Here is a 21,228-nt window from a genome sequence, read left to right as displayed (position 1 = left end):
GTGAGCCACTGCACCCGGCCTGAAAATTTTTTTGTAGAGATGGGGTCTCACTGTGTTGCCCAGACTGGTCTCCCGCCTTGGAGTCCCGAAGTGTTGGGATTGCAAAATTCACAAGGAGAAAGATGGTGGGGAAGCAATGGTGGTAACGGACTGAGCAGAGCAGAGTCCCTGCGGTGGGGTGTGGCGCGGGGTAAGATCATTGAATTCATTGACCCCTGAAACGGGTCTGAACCAAGAGACACAAGGTGCAGGAGACAGAGTGAAGCTGGGGACACTGGAGAACGCCCCCCTGCAATGCTCCACTGCTGCAGGAGGCCAGAGTATACTCTGCGGGAATGGAACAGGTAAGAGCAAAAGGCTCATACAGGGAGGTAAAGTCAAAGTCCCTGTGCTAAATGGTGGCTGTCAGCCTCCTGACCCCACTTGGCCTCCAGAACACAAACAGCCTGGTGGTGACAAAAGCTCTGAGGATTCTTTGTTGGAAAAACTGCATAGGCCCAAAGACATGTAGGTAATACTGACATTTGGGATCATTTAAATAAACAAAAAATCAGCCTCACTACTTGATCACCCTACAACACAACCCACCAATTAACAGGGCCCCACCTTCCCATGAAGCTTTCAATTAGGCTTTTTAGGAATGACTCCAACATGAAAGACCAAAACCACAGCTGAAATAAGGAGATGAATGGAACTTTAAAAAAGAAATCCTATATTTATAGGATGGTATTTTAAAAGTAGGAATAAGCTTTTAAAAAGGAAAGAGCTAGGCCAGGCATGGTGGCTCATGCCTGTAATCCCAGCCCTTTGGGAGGCCGAGACGGGCGGATCACAAGGTCAGCCATCCTGGCTAACATGGTGAAACCCCGTCTCTACTAAAAAATACAAAAAATTAGCTAGGCGTGGTGGCTGGTGCCTGTAGTCCCAGCTACTTGGGAGGCTGAGGAAGGAGAATAGCCTGAACCCAGGAGGCGGAGCTTGCAGTGAGCCGAGATCGCACCACTGCACTCCAGCATGGGTGACAGAGCGAGACTCAGTCTCAAAAAAAAAAATTCAAGCATTTCAAAAGGAAGTAAAAACTAATTTCAACTATAAGACATTCTAGGAAAGGAAAAACTATGGAAACAGTAAAAAGGCCAGTATTTGCCAGGGTTTTGGGGACAGAGAGGGATGAACAGGTGGAGCACAGAGGATTTTTAGGAGGGTGAAATCAATTCCTATGATACGGTAATGGTGGATACACCTCACTGTAGAATGTGCTACAGGGACCAATCTCTAATGTAAACTGTACTTCAGGTAATAATAATGTATCAATATGGGTTCATCAGTTTTAACAAATCTACCACACTAATGCAAAATGTTAATAATAAGAGAAACCGGGAGGGCACTGGGGGTACGGGGAACCCTCTGTACTTTGTGCAGTTTATTTGTAAACTTAAAACTGCAGTAAAAAATCAAGAAAGAGGAAAAAAAGGACCTGAAAGTTTCCTCCTCCCTGTAGTCCTGCAGTTAGCCTCACTAGAGTCTGCTGTTCTTGCAAGTTCCTTGTAAATCTTTCCAAAATTACCCAATGCGATGTGCAAGCATGTGTGCACATTCCTAGTTTTTACACAAATTGAAACATATCACATTGGATACATGGCTTTATATCTTTCTTTATCTTTTTATTTTTTAGAGATGGAGTCTCGCTATGTTGCCCACGCTAGAGTGCAACTGCTACTCACAGGTGTGGTCATAGCACACAACAGCCTTAACTCCTGGGCTCAAGCCGTCCGCCTCGCCTGTCTCCAAAAGTGCTGGAATTACAGGTGTGAGCCACCATGCCCCGCCTATGCTGATTTTTTTTTTTTTTTTATATCATGGAGAAATGTTTGATAGTCATGAAGTCAAATTCATCAATCTTTTATCTTATGGCATTGGGTTTTGTATTATACTTCCCCAGTAAAAAGTTATTAAGCAAACAAATGAATAAAATCCTCAAGTTGTCATCTGGTACATTTAATTTCATTCGTCTGGAATTTATTATAGTGTAAAAAGCGAGGCAGGAACCAACATTAATCATTTTCCTCCACAAGGCTAGCCATATATTCCAACACCATTTATTGGTTAATGCATCTTTTTGCTTCTTTCCCTCTGCCCTCCATGTGCTTCTACACTCATTCTGCACTGAGACAATTCTTGCTGAAGTCACTCCTGGCCTCACTAGGTCCAGTGCTTTCTGGCATCATCTTCCTAAACCTCTGGGCACACACTGCCAGCCCTGCCTCCCCCTCCCAACATCCCCTTCCCCACTTCTGTGATACCACATGTTCCTGACCTGCCACTGAGCTCCTACCGGCTCATCTTCATCCGCCCACCCCTCTTACTCCATGTTGGATCCCCTCCCAGTGAGGCCCTAACCTCTTCCCTCCTCACACTCTTCCGCCAGGGCTAGCTACTTCCTGCTCCAATCCCCAATCTCATCTCTGCTCTGATCTCGATCTGCATGCAGATAACACAATTTCCCATCTGCAGCCAGAGCTCCACCAGCCCTGCTCACTCAACATTTCCACTGGCATATCCCACAGACACCTCACACTTCTCTCCTCACTGCCCTCCTGAGTCCCTCTCTCCCTGAGGATCATCACCATGCCTACAGCTGTTCAAGCCAGAAACCTGGGATTCACCCCCTCTGTTGACCTCGACCCCAACATCTGATCAATCACCAAACCCTGGTGCTTTAGTCCCGAGGTATTTCTGGACTTTGTTTTTCCCATCTTCACTGCCCCCAGTTTTGTCCCAACCACATTCATCTCTCACCTGGACAATCACAATTGTCTCCTGCTAAGATTTATTCCCTCTTATCCGCTCCGCACAGCAGTCAGAGTGAGCTTTCAGAAATGCTGTTGGGACCAGGTGCCGTGGCTCACACCTGTAATCTTAGCAGTTTGGAAGGGCGAGGTAGGAGCTCAGAAGTTCAAGACCAGTGTGGGCAACATAACAAGACCTCCTCTCTCCTGAAAACAAACAAACAAACAAAAAACAAAAAAACAAAACTAGCTGGGTGAGGTGGTCCTGTAGTCCTAGCTACTGGGAGGCTGAGGCAGGAAGATCACTTGAGCCTACAAGATGGAGGCTGCAGTGAGATCTGATTATGCCATTGCACTCCAGCCTGGGCAACAGAATAAGACTTTGTCTCAAAAAAAGAGAAAAGAAAAGAAGAGAAAAGAAAATGCTATTGCTTTGTTTTTTGATTTTAAAAGTATTAAGGCCAGCTATGGTGGCTCAAGCCTGTAATTTCAGTACTTTGAGAGTCCAAGGTGGGTGGATTGCCGAACCCAGGAGTTTGAAACTAGCCTGGTCAAATGTGACAAAATCCTATCTCTACCAAAAAAAAAAAAAATTAGCCTAGGATGATGGCATGCACCTGTGGTCCCAGCTACTTGGGAGGCTGAGGTGGGAGGATCACTTGAGCACAGGAGGTTGAGGCTGCAGTGAGCCATGATTGCGCCACTGCTCTCCAGCTTGAGCAACAGAGCAAGACCCTGTCTCAAAAAATAGTTTTAAAAGTTATTTTTATATTTTAATAGACAAATTATCCACGAGTTATACAAATTTAAAAGTACAAAGGGAGTACAGTTTTCCTGCCTGTGTTTTCCCCAGCTGGACAGATCCTCTTCTCATAGGCAAACACTGTTACAAGTTTCTTGTTTTTCCCTTCTAGAAACATTCCATGCATTTACAAACACACAAATTTGTTCATTTTTAGTTTTAGTTTTTACTCACATAATTGATAACACATGCCCTACCTGCACTATCCAATATGGTAGCCACCTGCCACAGGTTTAGGAACACTTGCCATGTGGCTGGTGTGACTGAGGTATTTATTGGATGCTAAAACAAGAGATTGATGCTTCCAGTGTTGCTTCATTTCACTTCAGGGTACATATTGAAGATACTTGTGCTCAGTTTTCTGACATTTATTCTATGCACGTCTCATGGCTACATCCATTAAAACTAATTCAGTATTTAAGTGGAAATGCTGTGAATCATTGCTGGTTTTATGGAACTGTTGAAAGCAATGAAATATATGCATTTAATGATCTTTTCTTTACCAAAGATCATTTTCAGGGTGGTGGAAGAATTCTTCTAAGATTTACTGTACTTTTAACTAACTCCAAGATTTTCTTGAGACAGAAACCATGACTACCAAATATACAATAGTAAGTATTATTATTATTTGTTTTGGGGACAAGGTCTTCCTCTGTGGCCAAGGCTGAGAGTGGTGACTCAAGCCTATAATCCCAACGCTTTGGGAGGCTGAGGTGGGAGGGTCATGTAGTGGCATGATCATAGCTCACTGCAACCTTGACTTCCTGGGCTCAAATGATCCTCCCACTCCAGCCTCCTGAGTAGCTAGGACCACAGACTAGTGCCACCACACTCAGCTAATTAAAAAAAAAATTTTTTTTGTAAAGATAGCCTCTCTCTATGTTGCCCAGGCTGTTCTTGAACTCCTAGGCTCAGTGATCCACCTACCTTGAACTCCCAAAGTGCTGGGATTACAGGTATGAGTCACTACTCTCAACCCAAGTATTCAATAATTAAAAATTAAAAAGTCAGTATTTTCTCACCAATATCACACTACATATAAATGGGCTAAATTTGAATATCCAGGGAAAAGAAACCTCATTTGTGACCTAGCCAGACAAATATAAGCATTTCAAATTAAATATTTTCATAATGGTGACAAATAATTACAATTTACATACTTTTGTCACAAGAATCAACATACAGAGGTTTTAATTATAATATACAGCATTATGTAAATTGGCAATATTTCAAGAAAAATTTAAATAATACTTAGTTGATATTGAGAAATTTAGAGTGGCTTTTGAATTTATGCAATATCATTTTTGAATTTATGTTAATGGTACCAAACTGACACAAGTTGGCAAATGTACTTAACTTGAATAGGTATAGTTTTGCAACTGATATGCTCTTGCTTCAAAGTCAAATCACTTTTTCTAAAAGAAATAAACTATTTTTGTCAATGTGGTTGCAAACATTAAAGGACAATATTTTTTGGTACTCAGTTCAGTTATTGGAAAACTAAGCTTGGAACAAGTTAGATATGTGAGTCTACTTTTTTAGCTGTGATGACCAGGAGGATCATTAACCATCATTAAATAGTTAAGTCCTGTTGTTGCTCCCCTGGATTGGGACATGTTACCTGGAGATGAGCTCATGAATATGCCCTAAGTAGTCCTTTCACACATCTACACCTATGAGTGCTCTGCAGTAACACCATCCACCTCTTTAGGGTGCACCTCACATACCTACACCCAAAGTGAATTTTGTGTGGCCATTTAAGTACAGCCAGACTGGCTCCTCCCTCACCAACTCCTACCACCCTGCTCCCAACCTACCTCCCCATCTCAACTGCCTCACCTCCCCTGCAACAGGCCTGATGCAACTTTCCCCCCAGCCCCCACCAAAGTCAGGATGAGTTTCCTGCTTTGCTCAGCTCAAGTCCCACCTTGTCCTGGAAGATTTCTCTCCTCACCCATCCTCAGAACATCCCCCAGCATGGGTCTGTGGGGGCAAGGGAAAACTTCCCCTTTGCCTTCTGAAGGTTCACACTGAAAAATCAGTTGATGAAAGGCAGATTAATAGAATACATTAATTTATTTATATTTTAGAGACAAGGAACCATTTGATATTTGACAAACCTGACAAAAACAAGAAGTGGGGAAAGGATTCCCTATTTAATAAATGGTGCTGGGAAAACTGGCTAGCCATATGTAGAAAGCTGAAACTGGATCCCTTCCTTACACCTTATACTAAAATTAATTCAAGATGGATTAAAGACTTAAATGTGAGACCTAAAACCATAGAAACCCTAGAAGAAAACCTAGGCAATACCATTCAGGACATAGGCATAGGCAAAGACTTCATATCTAAAACACCAAAAGCAATGGCAACAAAAGCCAAAATTGACAAATGGGATCTAATTAAAGAGCTTCTGCACAGCAAAAGAAACTATCATCAGAGTGAACAGGCAACCTACAGAATGGGAGAAAATTTTTGCAATCTACTCATCTGACAAAGGGCTAATATCCAGAATCTACAAAGAACTTAAACAAATTGACAAGGAAAAATCAAACAACCCCATCCAAAAGTGGGCAAAGGATATGAACAGACACTTCTCAAAAGACATTTATGCAGCCAACCGACACATGAAAAAGTGCTCATCATCACTTGCCATCAGAGAAATGCAAATCAAAATCACAATGAGATACCATCTCACACCAGTTAGAATGGCAATCATTAAAAAGTCAGGAAACAACAGGTGCCGGAGAGGATGTGGAGAAATAGGAACACTTTTACACTGTTGGTGGGATTGTAAACTAGTTCAACCATTGTGGAAGACAGTGTGGTGATTCCTCAAGGATCTAGAACTAGAAATACCATTTGACCCAGCCATCCCATTTATACCCAAAGGATTATAAGTCATGCTGCTATAAAGACACATGCACACGTATATTTATTGTGGCACTATTCACAATAGCAAAGACTTGGAACCAACCCAAATGTCCATCAATGATAGACTGGATTAAGAAAATGTGGCACATATCCACCACGGAATACTATGCAGTCATAAAAAGGATGAATTCATGTCTTTTGTGGAGACATGGATGAAGCTGGAAACTATCATTCTCAGCAAACCATTGCAAGGACAGAAAACCAGACACCACATGTTCTCACTCATAGGTGGGAATTGAACAATGAGAACACTTGGACACAGGAAGGGGAATATCACACACCGAGGCCTGTTGTGGGGTGGGGGGAGTGGGGAGGGATAGCATTAGGAGATATACCTAATGTAAATGACAAGTTAATGGGTGTAGCACACCAACATGGCACATGTATACATATGTAACAAACCTGCATGTTGTGCACAAGTACCTTAGAACTTAAAGTATAATAATAATTTTTAAAAATAGATTTTAGAGACAAGGTCTTGCTCTATCCAGATAGGCTGAAGTACAGTTTCGCAATCATAGCTCACTGCACCTTCAAACTCCTGGGCTCAAGCAATCCTCCTGCCTCAGCTTTAACAGGAAATGTTTATTAACATGCATGAGAGAGAACCACAGAGTGATTACCCCAACCCCTCAATGGGATACAGAAGCTTATCCACCATTTGAGTTTACACATATATGGGGGCTCAGATAGTGGCAAGACAGGTTATGGAAGGGAGGGAAGAGGAGGCCTGGTTGGCAAAGGGAGTCTTGTTAGGCAGATGACACCTCACAGGTAGCAGCCCTCAGAAGGAATACAGGGTAAATGTTTGTTTCAGACCTGTAAAGGTTGTCAGCCTCTCAGTTACTCTTTCCTACATCCAGACAAGGGAGGGCCTCGCAGAAAGCCTGGCTACATCAATGTAGATTTCCTCTAGAGATGCAAATCTCTCCACAAAAGACAGCTTTTTCATTATTCTTCTATTTCCGGCCATTCTGAACAGCCACCTTGGGTCAAATAAGTGTTTTTTGGGGTGAAATATTTTGGTTTCCTTCAAGTTCTTGGGCTGGGAAACATCTTTGGGTGTATCTTTTCTCTCTAACCCCATCTAAAGCTTTCAGGGAAGGCAGATCCCATCTCTTTCTGCTTAAGGAAGTCTGAGTAGCTCAAGCTGGGGAGTGAACTGCCCTAAGTAGTGGTGGGATTTCACGCACCCGGAAGTGGTTAATGGAAGTCGAGTTTCTTTCTGGTGCCCCCAGAGCACACTGTTAAGGAAGCTTTCAGCTCTAAGTGGAGAACCCTGGCCAGGGGTGCATAAGTAGGGGACAAAAGCCTTGTGCCCGGTACTAGACATCAGTTGCTTTTCATGTTTCCTCATTTAATCCTCAAAACAACTCCTTAAGACAGTTTCTGATCCCCATCTTACAGATAAACAGAAGTTCAGAGAGAGCCATGAAGTTACATGAGATCCTCTACTTCAGGTGATCCCTGTGCTGTGGGAACCAGAGGCATGGTGGTGGTGGTTACTGACATGCAAAGTCCCAGAGCTTCTTCGTCCTTGCTCCAGCATACCCCGGAGTCCAGCCGCTATTTGGACAGTTTTCCTTGGGTTTCCTCTCACTTTATGAATTCCATCATGCTGTTCCGCCACACCGGAAGGCTCCTCCACTCCCCATGAGAATCTACCCCACGGATAATGAGACACGAGGAATTGTCAGGAAAGGCAGATGCAGGATCCACACTGGACATCTTTGCTGTCGATCAAGGTTGCAGGCGCCAGAGTCCTCCCTAAAGGAGAGACCTTCCTTCTCAGTGTGGCTCAGGGAGTGGGAGGCGGGGACAGGGGTAGGGACCTCATCGAGGTCTCATTTGGTTTGAGGATGTCTGTATTTCGGGGAAGAAATCCCAGGATGAGTGTCTCAGGGACGCTGGGGAATGGTCCCCCGTAAAGGACCCAAGACAGGGCAGCCCTGCCTGGGCAGGAGTGGGGCACAAAAAGCCCCTGGGGGAGCAGAGCAGCGGAGAAGAGGCCCAGGCCGGCCGAGACCGCGGAATGCTCAGGCCGGAGCCAGAGGGAGGTGGGACCAAGGGCTGCGCGCCCGGGCTAGCCGCCTGCAGCCGCGGCCGGGGTCAGGGTCATGAGGGCTGGACTGAGGGGAGGGAGAGGGGTGGGATGGGGAGGAAGGGCGCGGGACGGCATCCCGCCCCAGAGGCCGGTCCCACGGGGCAGGGGAGGAGCCGGAGTTGCTGGAGAGGGTCCAGGAGGTGGGGGTGGGAGGAGGTGGGGGCCACCCCTCGAGAAAAGCGGGAAGAGGCAGACAGCGAGGCCAAGATTTCAGCTGCGGGACGGTAAGGGGAGACCTCCAGGCGCAGGGAAGGACGTGAGGAGGGGAAACGGGCTGGGGCGGCAGCCGGGCGGAGGGGCAGCTGCGCAGGCGGAATGACGAACGCCTTTGGTCTAAGGCGACCACCCTGGCAGCTCTTCACCGAGGGGCCTCGGTTTCCACATCTGTCTCTTTCCGGTCCCAAGACCACCAGGACCGACGGGGCTCGCCGGGAGGGTCAGCCCCTCCGGTGGCCCCAGTCATGCATCAGGGGACTACTCAGAAGGGCTGGGAGAGGGGTCATGGGGAAGGCCCTAGAAAAAAGAGGAAGGAGGGAAGATTTTGCTTGAAGCGGGAAAGCCAAGGGCTGGGTGGCGCGAGACGCCCATTCCTAGCGACTGGGGCGGGCTGGTGGCCCGAGGCAGCCCCCGCGCGGGAGGGTGAGGCCTCCCACGGCTCCCACCCGTCGGGCCCTCCCACGTGTTTAGATCCTCCCAAAAGTATTCGACCTCCGACCCCTGCCCCTCCCCCCGGCTGGCCTGGACCTCGGAGACTGGGGACCCCGTGGGAGCACGATGATTCTGAACAGGGAGGGAGTCGCGGTCTGGGAGAAGGTTGAGCGGGGAAAGGAGAGAGGGGCTCCGGAGACGGCAGGGAGGAGAGGGGGTCGTGTCAGAGACCCAGGGAGAGGGAGAAAGGGCAAGATGAGGGGTGGAGGGTGGGAGTGGGAACTGACTGATTCCTGGCGTGGGCAGGGAACTTTGCTAAAACTGCAGGCCCCAGGGAACAGCGCGGGCAGGGTGGAAGGGAGCGGAGAGGACCAGGAAGACCCCAAGATCAATTTGGAGAAAGGGCCATTTCCAGGCTCCTTCACCTCTGCCCAGCGTTCTACATGCCTGTCCCCCCCGCCGACCCCCCCGCCTTCCCCCCCGCCTTCCCCCGAGAGCAGGGCGCGGGAGTAGGCGGCTCGGGCTGGCTCGGAGAGCTGAGGGGCGCACACCCGCTTCGCAGGGCCGGAGTGACACGGAAGCATGCGACGGCTGCTGATCCCGCTGGCCCTGTGGCTGGGCGCGGTGGGCGTCGGCGTCGCCGAGCTCACAGAAGCCCAGCGCCGGGGCCTGCAGGTGGCCCTGGAGGAATTTCACAAGCACCCGCCCGTGCAGTGGGCCTTCCAGGAGACCGGTGTGGACAGCGCCGTGGACACGGTGAGTAAGCATGGCCCTGGCGGGAGCAGGGAAGCTCGCATCCCGGGAGACCAGCGCATTCCCAGGAAGCGAGACAGAAGTGCTTGGGCTCTGAGCCCCAGCCCTTTGGAGAAAAGGCCCCAGTCCAACCTGCTGGGATGTGACTGCGTGAGGGAGGCGCGGGTCACACCAGGGCTTGCTCTGCACGCTCAGCTGGTTACCGACCATCCTCTGCCTGCCTGTCTGCAGCACTTCCCAGCTGGAATATTTGTGAGGCTGGAATTTAAGCTCCAGCAGACAAGCTGCCGGAAGAGGGACTGGAAGAAACCCGAGTGCAAAGTCAGGCCCAATGGGGTGAGTGAAGGGGTGTGAGAGCAATGGGCGCATGCTGGGTGTGAGTTCATGGACTTGGGGTTTGGCGTATGGGGCACATGCCTGGGTGTGCCTGCATAGAATTGGGAGGTCTATTAAGAAGCCCTGAGGTTAGAGACCCCACTGTGAGGAGCCTCCTTAGAGGTGGAGCGGCTCAGCCTGAGCCCAAGGTTGTGAGGGTGGTTGGTGGGGAGCTGGGGCCTGGCAGACAAGAAGAGGGTTTGGTTACCCCTGGACTTATCTTCATCAGAGCAGGGCTCACTTCTGTCTGAGTTCCTCTCTCAAGCTTCAGGGCCTGGGTGGAAGGAGCTCGCTGTGTGGATGTGTCTGGTGCCCTCCTAGCCTAGCAGGGCTCCAGTCATCAGCCACAGTGGGGGCAAACCCTCCAGCATGGGGGTGATGCCCGGGATGGGAGTGCAGTGACTGTTCTAGTTCCCACTCTGTGAGTACTGCCTGGGCTCTGTATTACAGGTTCTGTAAAGGCTCCAGTTCCCTCTGTTGGCTCAAGGAGGGCACTGGATTATAGCAATGATTCACCAACCTCAAATCAAATCTTACAAGAAAATGTAATAAACAGAATAGGTGACAGCTGAGCCACTCTGGAGGCGCTGGGTGGGAAGAACCCATCGGAGGAGGATTCTTGCCTTCACACGAGCACAAGTGGATACGTCCATGCATACATCACACACCCATCCACCCACACTCCTGCATACAAACCACATACATGCGTGTTCATGCATGTGCCACACAACCCATCTGGGAAGGACTCCTGCCTGCACACACACGAAAGTTCCATAGTTTGAAAACTGCATGGGTCTGACTTCTGACATTCTAGGGTGGGCTGTGCCTAAAACCTGCTGGCCTGCATGACCTCTTGCTCCTGGGCTCGAGGGCCTAGCTGGGAATCTGGTCCCATAATGGGCAGCACTGGCTCCCACCCTCATGATGCCCAGGCCTCCCTCACCCCTTTCCTCTGCTCACCCCATGCTCCCCCCCTCCCCCACAGAGGAAACGGAAATGCCTGGCCTGCATCAAACTGGGCTCTGAGGGCAAAGTTCTGGGCCGGATGGTCCACTGTCCCATAGAGACACAGGTTCTGCGGGTAAGAAGGGGCAAAGGTGCAGAGGTGGGGACAGGGCTGGGAAGATGGATGGAAGCTGAGCCTATGGGCCAGTCCCCAGGCAGAAGCTTGGCCAAGGGGGAGGGAGAGTGGGGGCTAGAAAGCGCTATGCCTGGTTTGGACGTTCTCCAGGGGACGTGCAGGTGGGCCCTGCCCAGGATGCTGGCAGCCCTCCACTGGCACTGCCTGCCCCTCCTACACTGCCTGAACAGTTGTGGGTCCTGGCAGGAGCCTGAGGAGCACCAGGAGACCCAGTGCATCAGGGTGCAGCGGGCTGGTGAGGACCCCCACAGCTTCTACTTCCCTGGACAGTTTGCCTTCTCCAAGGCCCTGCCCCACAGCTGAGCCAGCACTGGTAGGCACCAGGGGACAGAGAGCACCATCTGGATGGGGCCAACCCTGGGAATGCTGAGGGGCTGGGCTGGGCTTTGGGAGCCTGGGAGGGGACAGGTCAGGAGCCTAGGAGGAAAGCTGGAACTGGGGCCGAAGCAACCTCCCTCACTCCCAAACCTGTTTCCCCTTTTGTCTAGAGCTGCATGGTGCCTCTGGGACCGCTGTCGGTGGTAACCAGTGGAAGACCCCAGACCCCCAGGAGAGGACCCCGTTCTATCCCCGGCCATGATAATAAAGCTGCTCTCCCAGCTGCCTCTCAGCTCCTTGTGTTGCTTGCCTTCCTCCTCAACATAGCTCAGAGGCGGCCAAAGAAGGCAGGGGGACAGCACCCTTCCTGTGGGCAGGGTGAGCAGAGCCTCCTGTGCTCCAGAGCCAGAAGTGCCCCCATGAAATGCCAGGCAGGGATGCAAATGAAACAGAAGCATTTAATAGATGTGTGGACGAGAAAGGGCAGAGAAGGTGCCAGGGCGGGGCGGGAAGGAGTACAGTGGCAGTCTGGAGAGGCACATTTGCAAGGCAGGGGAGTCCCGCTTCTGCTTCCAGGAGTGCTCTGGGCCACTCAGCCTGCCAACTCTCTCCCAACAGCTGGGAGGAGAGGCTGGCCCAGCCCTACCTTTCTCGCCTGTAGCCTCCGGAGGAAGTAATTCCTTCCACCAAGTCGCAGGCTGGAGCAACCCGGAGTGGTAGCAGCTGCGGACACAGGCTCACGGGTGGTGAGAGCCTTTACACCTGCTCAAGGCCCTTCAGTGCCTCCTTGCAGCATGTGGAGGGATCATGGGGAGGGGCTGCTCTCAGGATAGGGATAAAGCAATGGCCCAGCACGCAGGGCCAGTAACCAGGGTGAAGCAACCAAGACGAGTGTGGGGGCAGAGAGGCCACCCGCCAGGCTGTCCTGGGCCATGGGCCACGTTCAGAAGACGAAGGAAGAGGTGGGGCCCGCAGAGCTGAGTGCCTGCTCCGCCTGGGCCAGGCTGTCGCTGGCCTGGCGTTCCAGGTCCCAGCACTCCTGCAGTGTGTCCTGGAACTGCCGGCAGGCCTCCTCCAGGATGGAGCTGCTCCGGCTGGGCCAGGACTCCCAGTAGCCTGGCTCCACCCAGGGCTGGGCCTCGGTGGCTCTGGGGCCGGGACTGGAGCTGGGACGCAAGGAGCTGTCCAGGTCTCGGCACAGCTGGTAGAACTCACTACCGCGCCCAATCACACGCTCACCATCGATGACTTTCAGGCCAGGCAGCAGCTCCCGGACTGCAGCCCGGTAGGAGGGGCTGGCACAGAGCGGGTTGCTGAGCCGGGCCAAAGGGTCTCGGAGCCGCAGGTACTCCAGGCACGGTAGCCCAGCCAGACACTGCAGCTGGCCCGGGGTGGCCAGTAGGTTGCCTGCGGCATTGAGACTCTGCAAGTTCTCACAGGTGGCCAGCGGCTCCAGGCCCGTCAGCTGATTGTTGGAGACATTGAGCACGGCCAGCTGGCGCAAGGAGGCCAGCGGGCCCAGGTGGGTGAGCGCGTTGCCTGATAGGTCCAGCCACTCCAGGCCCAGGCACTCTCCCAGGCAGCCCAGGTCGGCCAGTCCCAAGCAACGCAGCTTCAGCAGCAGGATGGACTCCAGGGAGAACTCGCCTGTGCGCAACTTCAGCAGCTGGGGCGTGATTTGCAGCCCGCCAGCCTCTCCCGGCTTCTCCCCTGGAGGCTCCATGAGGTGGAAGTCGGCTGGGATGGCCTGGGCCCTGGCAGGACTGTCACGGGGTTCCACTGGGGGTCAGCTGGTGCTTGCCCCGAAGCAGGCACCTTCCGCTCTCCCCAGGCCAGTGCCAGGAGGCCTGGTTCCAATTCCCTGCACGAAGCCAGCCAGTCCCTGAGGAGAGACAGTCAGTCAGCAGGCAGCACTTTCTGTGTCTTATGCAGCAGGTGAGGGCAGGGAGTCTGACCCTGCTTTTACCATGAAAACCAACAATCTCGGCCAGGCAAGACCTGAAGACCAAGCTGGGACACAGCCCACAAAAACCATCTGAGTGACAGGGATGGGGTGCAGGCCCAACCCAATGGGAGCAGCCCAGACTGGCCCCGGCTGCTTAGGGCCATGCTGGATGGATTCAGGCCCAATATTACCAGTTCTTTCTGTTAAATCCAAACTAGGGGCAAAACATCATTATTTTACTTTTTCAGTAACCACTCACGATCCATCCCTATTAATTTGGGGGTGTACTTTAAGCCGTTATGTTTGAACAGGCAATAGGTAACCACCATCACCAGTTTGTTTTCTTTCTGGGATAATCAATATATATGCAACGCAAATGAGAGCACATGTGCCTTGTTTGATTCAGTCAGTATTACTGCAATTCTTTCTAATAGCAATAAATTCAAACTTGTTTCCAGATTATATGGGTCAACTGGTGCCTCTGGTTGGAGCTGTAGAGCATAAGAAGTTGGCCTTTAGTCCTAAAGGAGGAAACTGAGGTCAAGGTAGTGAAGGGTCAGGGAAGGCTGGGGTAAGTGGCCCGGCTAGGTCCCACACCCTTGCTCCTACCACTTCACTGCCCGCCAAAGCTAGCTCTTTTACTCTGGCCTCCGCTGGACAGATCAATGGAACAGCACTGGTATATGTGCCAGACAGCATGGTGCCAGCTGCAAATACAACATAAATTTCCCAAAGGGCAGGCTGTCTTGGTGGGAGGGGAGGGTGGCTCCAGAAAGCCAGGATGGGCACATCAAATTGCCAGGGGCTGCAGGACCAGGTGAGTCCAGGTGCCAGTGCATGACTGTGGCACAAAGCAGGGGTGGCCTGGTGGAGGGACCGCAAGATTTAAGCAGGAAGGAAAATAACAGACCTCTTCCAAGCGCAGCTTTCCCAACCTGGCAGACTTTGGCCAGGTCCAGTCCCAGGAGTCTCACCCAGGCCGGCGGGGTGATGCCTGCCCTGCAGATCTGATGCAGGGTGTCGGCGACTCCCGAGTCTGAGTTTACACATCAACACTTTTCATTTTCCCTTCTCCAAGGAAACCAGGCCCAGAGCCTGGTCCACTTAGCTCCTCCCACACCATCAACAAAGATATTTACTATGTTCCCAACCAGGGAGCTAGCGAGGATGTAAACAGTCTTGCCATCCTTTTGTCCTCTCCACCCCGTCTGGGAAGGGGAGTCCTTGTGCTTATGGCCCCCATTTCCTTATCTAGCTCCCTTCTAGTCTGCAACACTCCAGTTCATTCTCTTTTATCTATACCTCATTTCTTTCCAAAAGGAACTGGAAGCATCTGCCAAGAAGTGTGGATTCCCTCCATGGGAATGGAATCTTCTGGGGTTTGTAAACAGGGAGTGATGCAATCAACTTTGCATTTGATTAAAGCTGCTCTAGTCCCTAAGATGGGGGGTGCAGGAGGAGAACCAGGTACTAGAAACCTGTCTGCTATGAAAACAAAAGATACAGGCCCTAAGGAGGGCAGGAAGCAATGGGGAGGAGGAGAAAGAGTCTAGGACAACTGGGGAATCTGCCTGGGTGACTGTATGCAAAGGGCTCCTTTCTTTTTTTTTTTCTTTTTTTTTTTTTTTTGAGACAGAGTTTCACTCTTGTTGCCGTGGCTGGAGTGCAGTGGTGCAATGGCGTGATCTCAGCTCACTGCAACCTCTGCCTCCCGGGTTCAAGTGATTCTCCTGCCTCAGTCTCCCAAGTAGATGGGATTACAGGCATGTACCACCATGCCTGGCTAAATTTTGTATTTTTAGTAAAGATGGGGCAAGACCTGAAGACCAAGCTGGGACACCATGTTGGCCAGGCTGGTCTCGAACTCCCGACCTCAGGTGATCCCACCTGCCTCAGCCTCCCAAAGTGTTGGGATTACAGGCATGAGCCACCCCACCTGGACTGGGGCTCCCTTCTCAAGCATGTGAAATACAGGTGGGACAGGCTGGAGACAAGACGACATCCAGCTACACAGCACTCAGCTTGAGTGAGTGTGGCATGGGGCTCAGGAGGCAGCTGGAGCTCCAGGCTGGAGGGATCCAGGCACCATCAGCAGGGAGATGGCAGCTGGCATCAAGGAAGGCATACAGTGCACAGGGCCAACCATGCTGGGGACACAGAGCTCTCTAAGAACCCGCAGGCCTCTCTCCAGGAGCAGGCACCCCTCCCACCCACCCACCATTTCAGGAGTGAATGTGGAAGATGTCCTGTACACAACAAGCAGCAGAGGTGGAGGCTAACCTATGAGGCTGAATGAATGAGTCTGTGAAGGATTCTGCCAAGCAGCCAGAGGGAGGAGAACACGGAAGGCTTTTAAGGAGTGAGACCAACACTGCTAGGATGCCCCACTGGACTCAGATGAGATGAGGCTGGGGAGACAAGAGCAGCCACTGGATGAGCAGTCCTGGGCACAGGTGAGGCCAGAGTGGGACTGCAGAGGTTAAGGGAATGCCCTGAGGAACTGGGTCAGTGGCTTTTTAGATGGAGATGATGGCTCAGCAAAGGGAGAGACCAAAGACGCAGGCAGACAGAGGCAGGCAACTGTGCATGCTCACACCAGGAACATGGTTTACAGAAGAGGAAACGGAGCAGAAAGACCCCACTGGGACAGAAATCAGCCCTTCCCTGCTGCCCTCCAACACACAGCCCTGCACCAGTGTGGCCCCGTCCTGCCCTCACCACGATGCAGGCCGCCTGGGTCTTGGTGATGGGTTGTGCAAAACCCTCATTCTCTTGGGGATCAGTGACCTCTGCTGTGTTTCTGGTCCATCACCTGCACACTGCAAACAGGTAGCCCAGTAAGACCGAGAACCAGCTGGTGCCCACCTGTGCAGCCCCAACTAACATCAGGCTGCCCGCAGACATAAGGAGGATGGCTTCCCGCACGTCCACCAGGTTCAGCACTCCTCCAGCCGTCCTTTTCCTAACTATGGAAATGAAGGGAACAGAGACCTCCTGGCCCAGCAAGAGAGTCTGGAAAGAGGACTGGTGACAAGGATGGCACTTGGGCCCTTTGAGGGAGGTTGACTGAGAACAAGGGAAGACGGTCCCAGGCCTTGGTGAGTGTCTTCTACCTGGGAAATGATGCGCAAAGGGCAAAGCTAAGTCTAGGGGGAGGAATGCTTCAACTCAGAGCAGCCTTGGGTGGACTGGAGGCTCTAACACTCTAGAAGAGGGGTTCCCAACCCTGGCATTACTGCCATCTGGGCAGGCTAAGCCTTGGTTGTGGAGGCTGTGCACTGAAGGGTGCTGAGCAGCATCCCTGGCCTTTGTCCACTAGACACCAACAGAACCACTCCCCTTACCCCACTTGGAACAACTAAAAACGCCTCCAGACATTGTCAATGTCCACTGGGGGACAAAACTGCCCCTCGATGAAAGTGAAGCTTATAGAGCCCAAGGCCCCTGGTTTGGTGCCATCAAGCTCTCTCACCCTCTTCCTTTCACCCCCACCCAATCTTCTCACATTCTTCTCCCGAGCCTCGCTGCCTCACCAGTCCTCTCCCGGTACGTGAGTCCGCTCGGTGATGCCACACAGCAGAGCCACGATGCCACTTCCAAGAACAGTTCCGACTGCTCAAGGACGGAAGCACAGACACGCACGCTGCCTAAGGCAACCTGAGGATGCATCACGTTCCCGGATCCTCTGCGCTCCGACATGTGAGTCAGGATCCTGCGAGTGAGGTGCAGGACACTGCAGGGAGAGGTCCAGCAAGCCCTGCCCCTCCTATCCAGATGCAATGGCGTCAGAGCCAGGGGCAGTAGTAAGGCCGCTCCCCAAGACAAACCCGGCCTCCTATCACCTGTGAATGTGTCCCCATCACTCCACTTCCACACCTAGTGCTACAGGCAGTGAAGTGATCTAAGCAATCTGGAGGCCAGACTTTAATTCAAATCATATTATTCCAGTCATTAAAAATGTTTACAAAACTTCATTTAACAGGTGCAGTTATTATACTGTGAAAATGAAAATATCACATACTAAACAGTACCTAGGGTATGATCTCAATGTAAAAGAGGGAAAAATGTCAAACTATTGATAGAGGCTATCTCTGAATGAAAGGAGTATAGTTAATTTCTCCTGCTTCCTTACATTTTCAGTAATACCCAAATGTCAGAATGAATTGGTCACAGTGAAACACAGGGCTGGCAACCCATCTAGGAGAGGCAAGGGAACAGGTTCCTGGGGCTGCCAGCCAGTAAGGGGAGAGTCTGTCCCTTCACCTCCATGGCCAGTGACATGCTGCAAGTTAGGCCTGGAGCGTTCCCCTGCCTCTTCCGACCTGCATCTCAGCAGCCACCCTACCCAGTGACCAGGAACCCTTAGGCTACCTGGATGTAAGTCTTGTGGGGTTGACGGGCCACCCCCTTCTTTCTTCTCCTGTCCAATCCCACTGGTTCCTGGATCCCAGGCCCTCAGCTCTGCCCTAAAGGAACTCTGAGCAATCCATGATGAGTATGTGCTACACACATCCTTTCTCTCTTCCAAATAAGGAACTTCCCCTTTAAAAGTGGTCCACGACAAGCAGGGGCAAGGGTGATGGCGGGCGGGGTATACAGCCGGCCGCTGGGAGCCCAGAAAAGCTACTGAGGCTGCTGTCACTGGAGGAAGAAACCCCAAGGTTTCCAGCAGTCTGGAAACAGACTATTGGTAAGAACACCATTTGAGGACTGGCATCTCAGCTCTCCTAGCTAGCCGGTCAGTCCCATCAGTCGGGTTCTCTGGCTACTCCGATACCCCCAAAAAGACTGGTGTGTGGGGTATGTGAGCACTCTGGAAATGGCTATTCTACCTTGGGATTTCCTTCTCCCTACACTGCAAGCCTCAGAAAGTGCTGCAATAGCTTACCCAGCCCCCAAGAAGCTGAGGACATATCCTACCTACCAGCACACACCCACTCCACATCCTTGGCCACTTTTTGAGAAAGCAAGCCTCTTAAGGGCTTGTATCCACTTCTCCACACAGACAAGGTGTATTCAAGCATACACCTTATGTTTTAACAGAGCATCACATGAACAAAGCCGAGTAGTACAAAATTCATAGTCACCTACGAAGAGAGTAAGCGCATACTGCTAGACATAAAGAAAGTAATGGGGAGATGGAAAATGACATCTCCCAGAAAAAAAAATATGGCAATCTGTCAAGTGAGAAACTGACCCTTTCTTACCAAATAGGTTTAAGATTCTGGCCATGAGCATGTGGCACCCAGGATGCAACACCCGGCTCTCTGCTTTGACCTACTACAGACAGGGGCTCTCTAGGAGTTCACCGGCAGGGTGAGCACTGGCACCTGCCATGTCTGCCATCCCACCCTGAGGGGACTGCAGGGCCTGTATCCCTTTGGCCAGGTCACCACTAGAGCAGATGAGGGGAGGCGGGGTGTAGTTGAGGAACTGCTCCAGGTTGGTCTTCAAGTATGCTCAATGGCCTCCATATTGAGAAAAGAGTTTCGCTCTACAAGGGTGGGGCTGTTCAGGGAGGCAAACATGCTTTCAGAGAAGCCTCTTGTCGGGGGTAAGACAGACAGATGGTGGCCAGGCTTCTTGCTTCTTCTCCCAGGAAGCCAGGGGGTCGTCCTGGGCTCCGACGGTCTCATTCTCCCAGATACGTCTTGACAATGATGCTGGCCCAGTGGCTCTTGGTGGACAGCAAGTCCCCACTCCTCTCGGAGGCCAGCAGCCCCACGCTCTCCAGCAAGCCCTTCTCCCTCTGGGCCAGCAGGAAGGCCCCAGAGCAGCCACTGCTCTGCAGAGGCTCCCCTGGCTCTTCCTCTCCACCCCGCAGCTCCTGGCTACCCAGGTGAGGTCCATGCACAGACCCCTGGGGCTTTGCAGGGGGCTGGGGGCGGTCAAAGAGTATTCAGACACCCTAATCTCCTTCACCTTGTACACAAGGACTTGCTTCCAGTAGTCAATGTCAGCCCCCACAGGAAGGATGGCCTCAATCTTGCCCTTGAAGCAAGAGTCCAGCAAAGTGGCCAGCACAAACTCCTTGCGGTAGAAGAGCTCATTGAGCTGACAGTCGGTGCAGAGCTGCAGGGCCAACCCCTTAGCCAGCTGGATGGCTGCGCCCGCCTCCCCGACACTCTGCTCCTGAAAGTGTCCGTGAACCTGCTCCAGGAAGATGTGCAGGGAGCGCAGCTGGGGCAGCACCTGGCTCAGAGAGGCCTGCACCACACTCGCCTCGTGGACCGCCATCTGGAAGGGCTGGAGGAGCTTGCTGAGGCTGTCTGCCAGGCTCCAGAATGTGGCCGACAAGGCGACACCAGCCTTCCCCAGCTGGTGCCTGCCCTTGTACTCTTCAAGGGGCTGCTGCTGCTCCGCCAGCCACTCCGGCAGGTGGTAGGCCAAGACCCAGTGGACCAACAGTTCCTCAAGAAGCTGGTGGGCCGGGAGGGCGTGCTGGCGCTGGAGCTGGGTGAGGAGCCCCCGGGCCTCCACAGAGCTTTGGAAATGGCTGCAGATGGCCTTGGCAGTGCCCAGGATGATCTGGACACTGTGATGGTGACACAGAAAGTTTCTCACCAGGGAGTCAAGGCAGTGGGTGAAACAATGGATATGGGTATAGCCCTCGCCCTTGGCCACCTGCTCCAGGTTGGGACAGCCGCTCGATACCAGTAAGCCCGCTCCTGAACCCCCCCCACCCTGAAAATGTTTCACAGGAGACTAGGGTTCAACTGGATTGCCCAAGACTTGATCTCTGGCTACTGGAAGACTGAAAATTAGACTAAGGTGCTGAGACACCCAGGGACACCAAGGTTAGGTGAGGGTTTCCTAATCCTAGGGCATGGGACTTGCTTCATACCCCAGATCCGTCCTCCACTGGATTGGGCTAGGCCTACCATCCACAACAGGGGGTATGTGTGTGTATTCATAGAAAACGTGACTTGGGAAGGCTAAATGTTAAGACCAGTGCCCCTGTACCCCTCCTGTGCTGTCCAGGGAAGGATATATGAAGCAACGACTAAAATTCCTAACTTTTCCAAATTCTTGGGTTCAAGGGAGCCCCGTAAGGGAGGGCCTCTTCATGTGGTGTGCACAGCCGGCGTCCTGCCCTGCTGCAGCAATGATTCAGTATCACGGTAACTAAGGAGAAAAAGGGGCCTCATTTACATCCTGTAGGATCACCACGAACCTCCCTTGCTGGGCTGAAATGGGACAAGTGTGATAGAACGTGTTCAGGGGTGCACATCTGATCCTGGGTTTGTTTTCCCCTGATGCTGCCCTCTCTAGTTCCTGTATTTGTCTGGACTTCGTAGCAGTTGGTGACTGCTAGGTGGCCTAGTTTGTGTAAATATACTGTGTTGGTCTTTCTCCATGTTCTTTTGGGGTTTTATTATTTCCAAACTTTTTTGTATTGAGAGAAAAATGGCCAAGGCA

General features: G+C 51.7%; 4 protein-coding genes and 1 long non-coding RNA gene across 12 annotated transcripts in view; 2 read left to right on the top strand and 3 right to left on the bottom strand.

The window, feature by feature from the left end:
* Positions 1 to 21,228, bottom strand: part of ZNF775 (zinc finger protein 775) — a 67,861-nt gene that overhangs the window by 44,179 nt on the left and 2,454 nt on the right. The gene's annotated exons all lie outside the window — the stretch shown is intronic.
* RARRES2 (retinoic acid receptor responder 2) lies at positions 8,340 to 12,156 on the top strand. Of its 5 annotated transcripts, none has more exons than XM_045388153.2 (6): positions 8,340 to 8,582; positions 9,840 to 10,033; positions 10,262 to 10,366; positions 11,391 to 11,486; positions 11,733 to 11,859; positions 12,035 to 12,156. In XM_045388153.2, exons 2-5 carry the CDS (start codon positions 9,860 to 9,862, stop codon positions 11,847 to 11,849), a joined length of 492 nt encoding a protein of 163 aa, XP_045244088.1. In that variant the 5' UTR covers positions 8,340 to 8,582; positions 9,840 to 9,859; the 3' UTR covers positions 11,850 to 11,859; positions 12,035 to 12,156. The 5 variants fall into 5 exon arrangements, with proteins under 5 accessions (XP_045244088.1, XP_005595735.1, XP_005595737.1 ...); XM_005595678.4 differs by lacking the exon at positions 8,340 to 8,582 and adding an exon at positions 8,802 to 8,853; XM_005595680.4 differs by lacking the exon at positions 8,340 to 8,582 and adding an exon at positions 8,802 to 8,885.
* The window catches only part of LRRC61 (leucine rich repeat containing 61), a 14,291-nt gene continuing 5,365 nt past the window's right edge, over positions 12,303 to 21,228 (bottom strand). For 3 of the 4 annotated variants that reach the window (XM_074036335.1, XM_045388149.2, XM_045388152.2), the window contains one exon: positions 12,303 to 13,746. In XM_074036335.1, coding sequence (XP_073892436.1) covers positions 12,808 to 13,587 — 780 coding nt within the window. In that variant the 5' untranslated portion in view covers positions 13,588 to 13,746 and the 3' untranslated portion in view covers positions 12,303 to 12,807. Of the gene's footprint in view, positions 13,747 to 14,719; positions 14,842 to 21,228 lie in introns of those variants that run through there. The other variant, XM_074036337.1, reaches the window with a different exon arrangement.
* On the top strand, positions 14,816 to 17,783 carry LOC141409958 (uncharacterized). Its single transcript, XR_012433035.1, has 2 exons — positions 14,816 to 16,262; positions 16,639 to 17,783. It is a non-coding gene; the product is annotated as an uncharacterized lncRNA (long non-coding RNA).
* Positions 19,201 to 20,344, bottom strand: LOC141409955 (putative protein ZBED10P). Its single transcript, XM_074036345.1, is given in 3 exon segments — positions 19,201 to 19,453; positions 19,455 to 19,611; positions 19,614 to 20,344. Coding segments are annotated over 3 exon segments (702 nt in total). The 5' UTR covers positions 20,047 to 20,344; the 3' UTR covers positions 19,201 to 19,341.

Source organism: Macaca fascicularis, chromosome 3 (assembly GCF_037993035.2).
Source record: "Macaca fascicularis isolate 582-1 chromosome 3, T2T-MFA8v1.1".
Taxonomy (NCBI): domain Eukaryota; kingdom Metazoa; phylum Chordata; class Mammalia; order Primates; family Cercopithecidae; genus Macaca; species Macaca fascicularis.
Note: the sequence above shows the minus strand (reverse complement) of the source record. Positions and strands in the feature narration are given on the sequence as shown.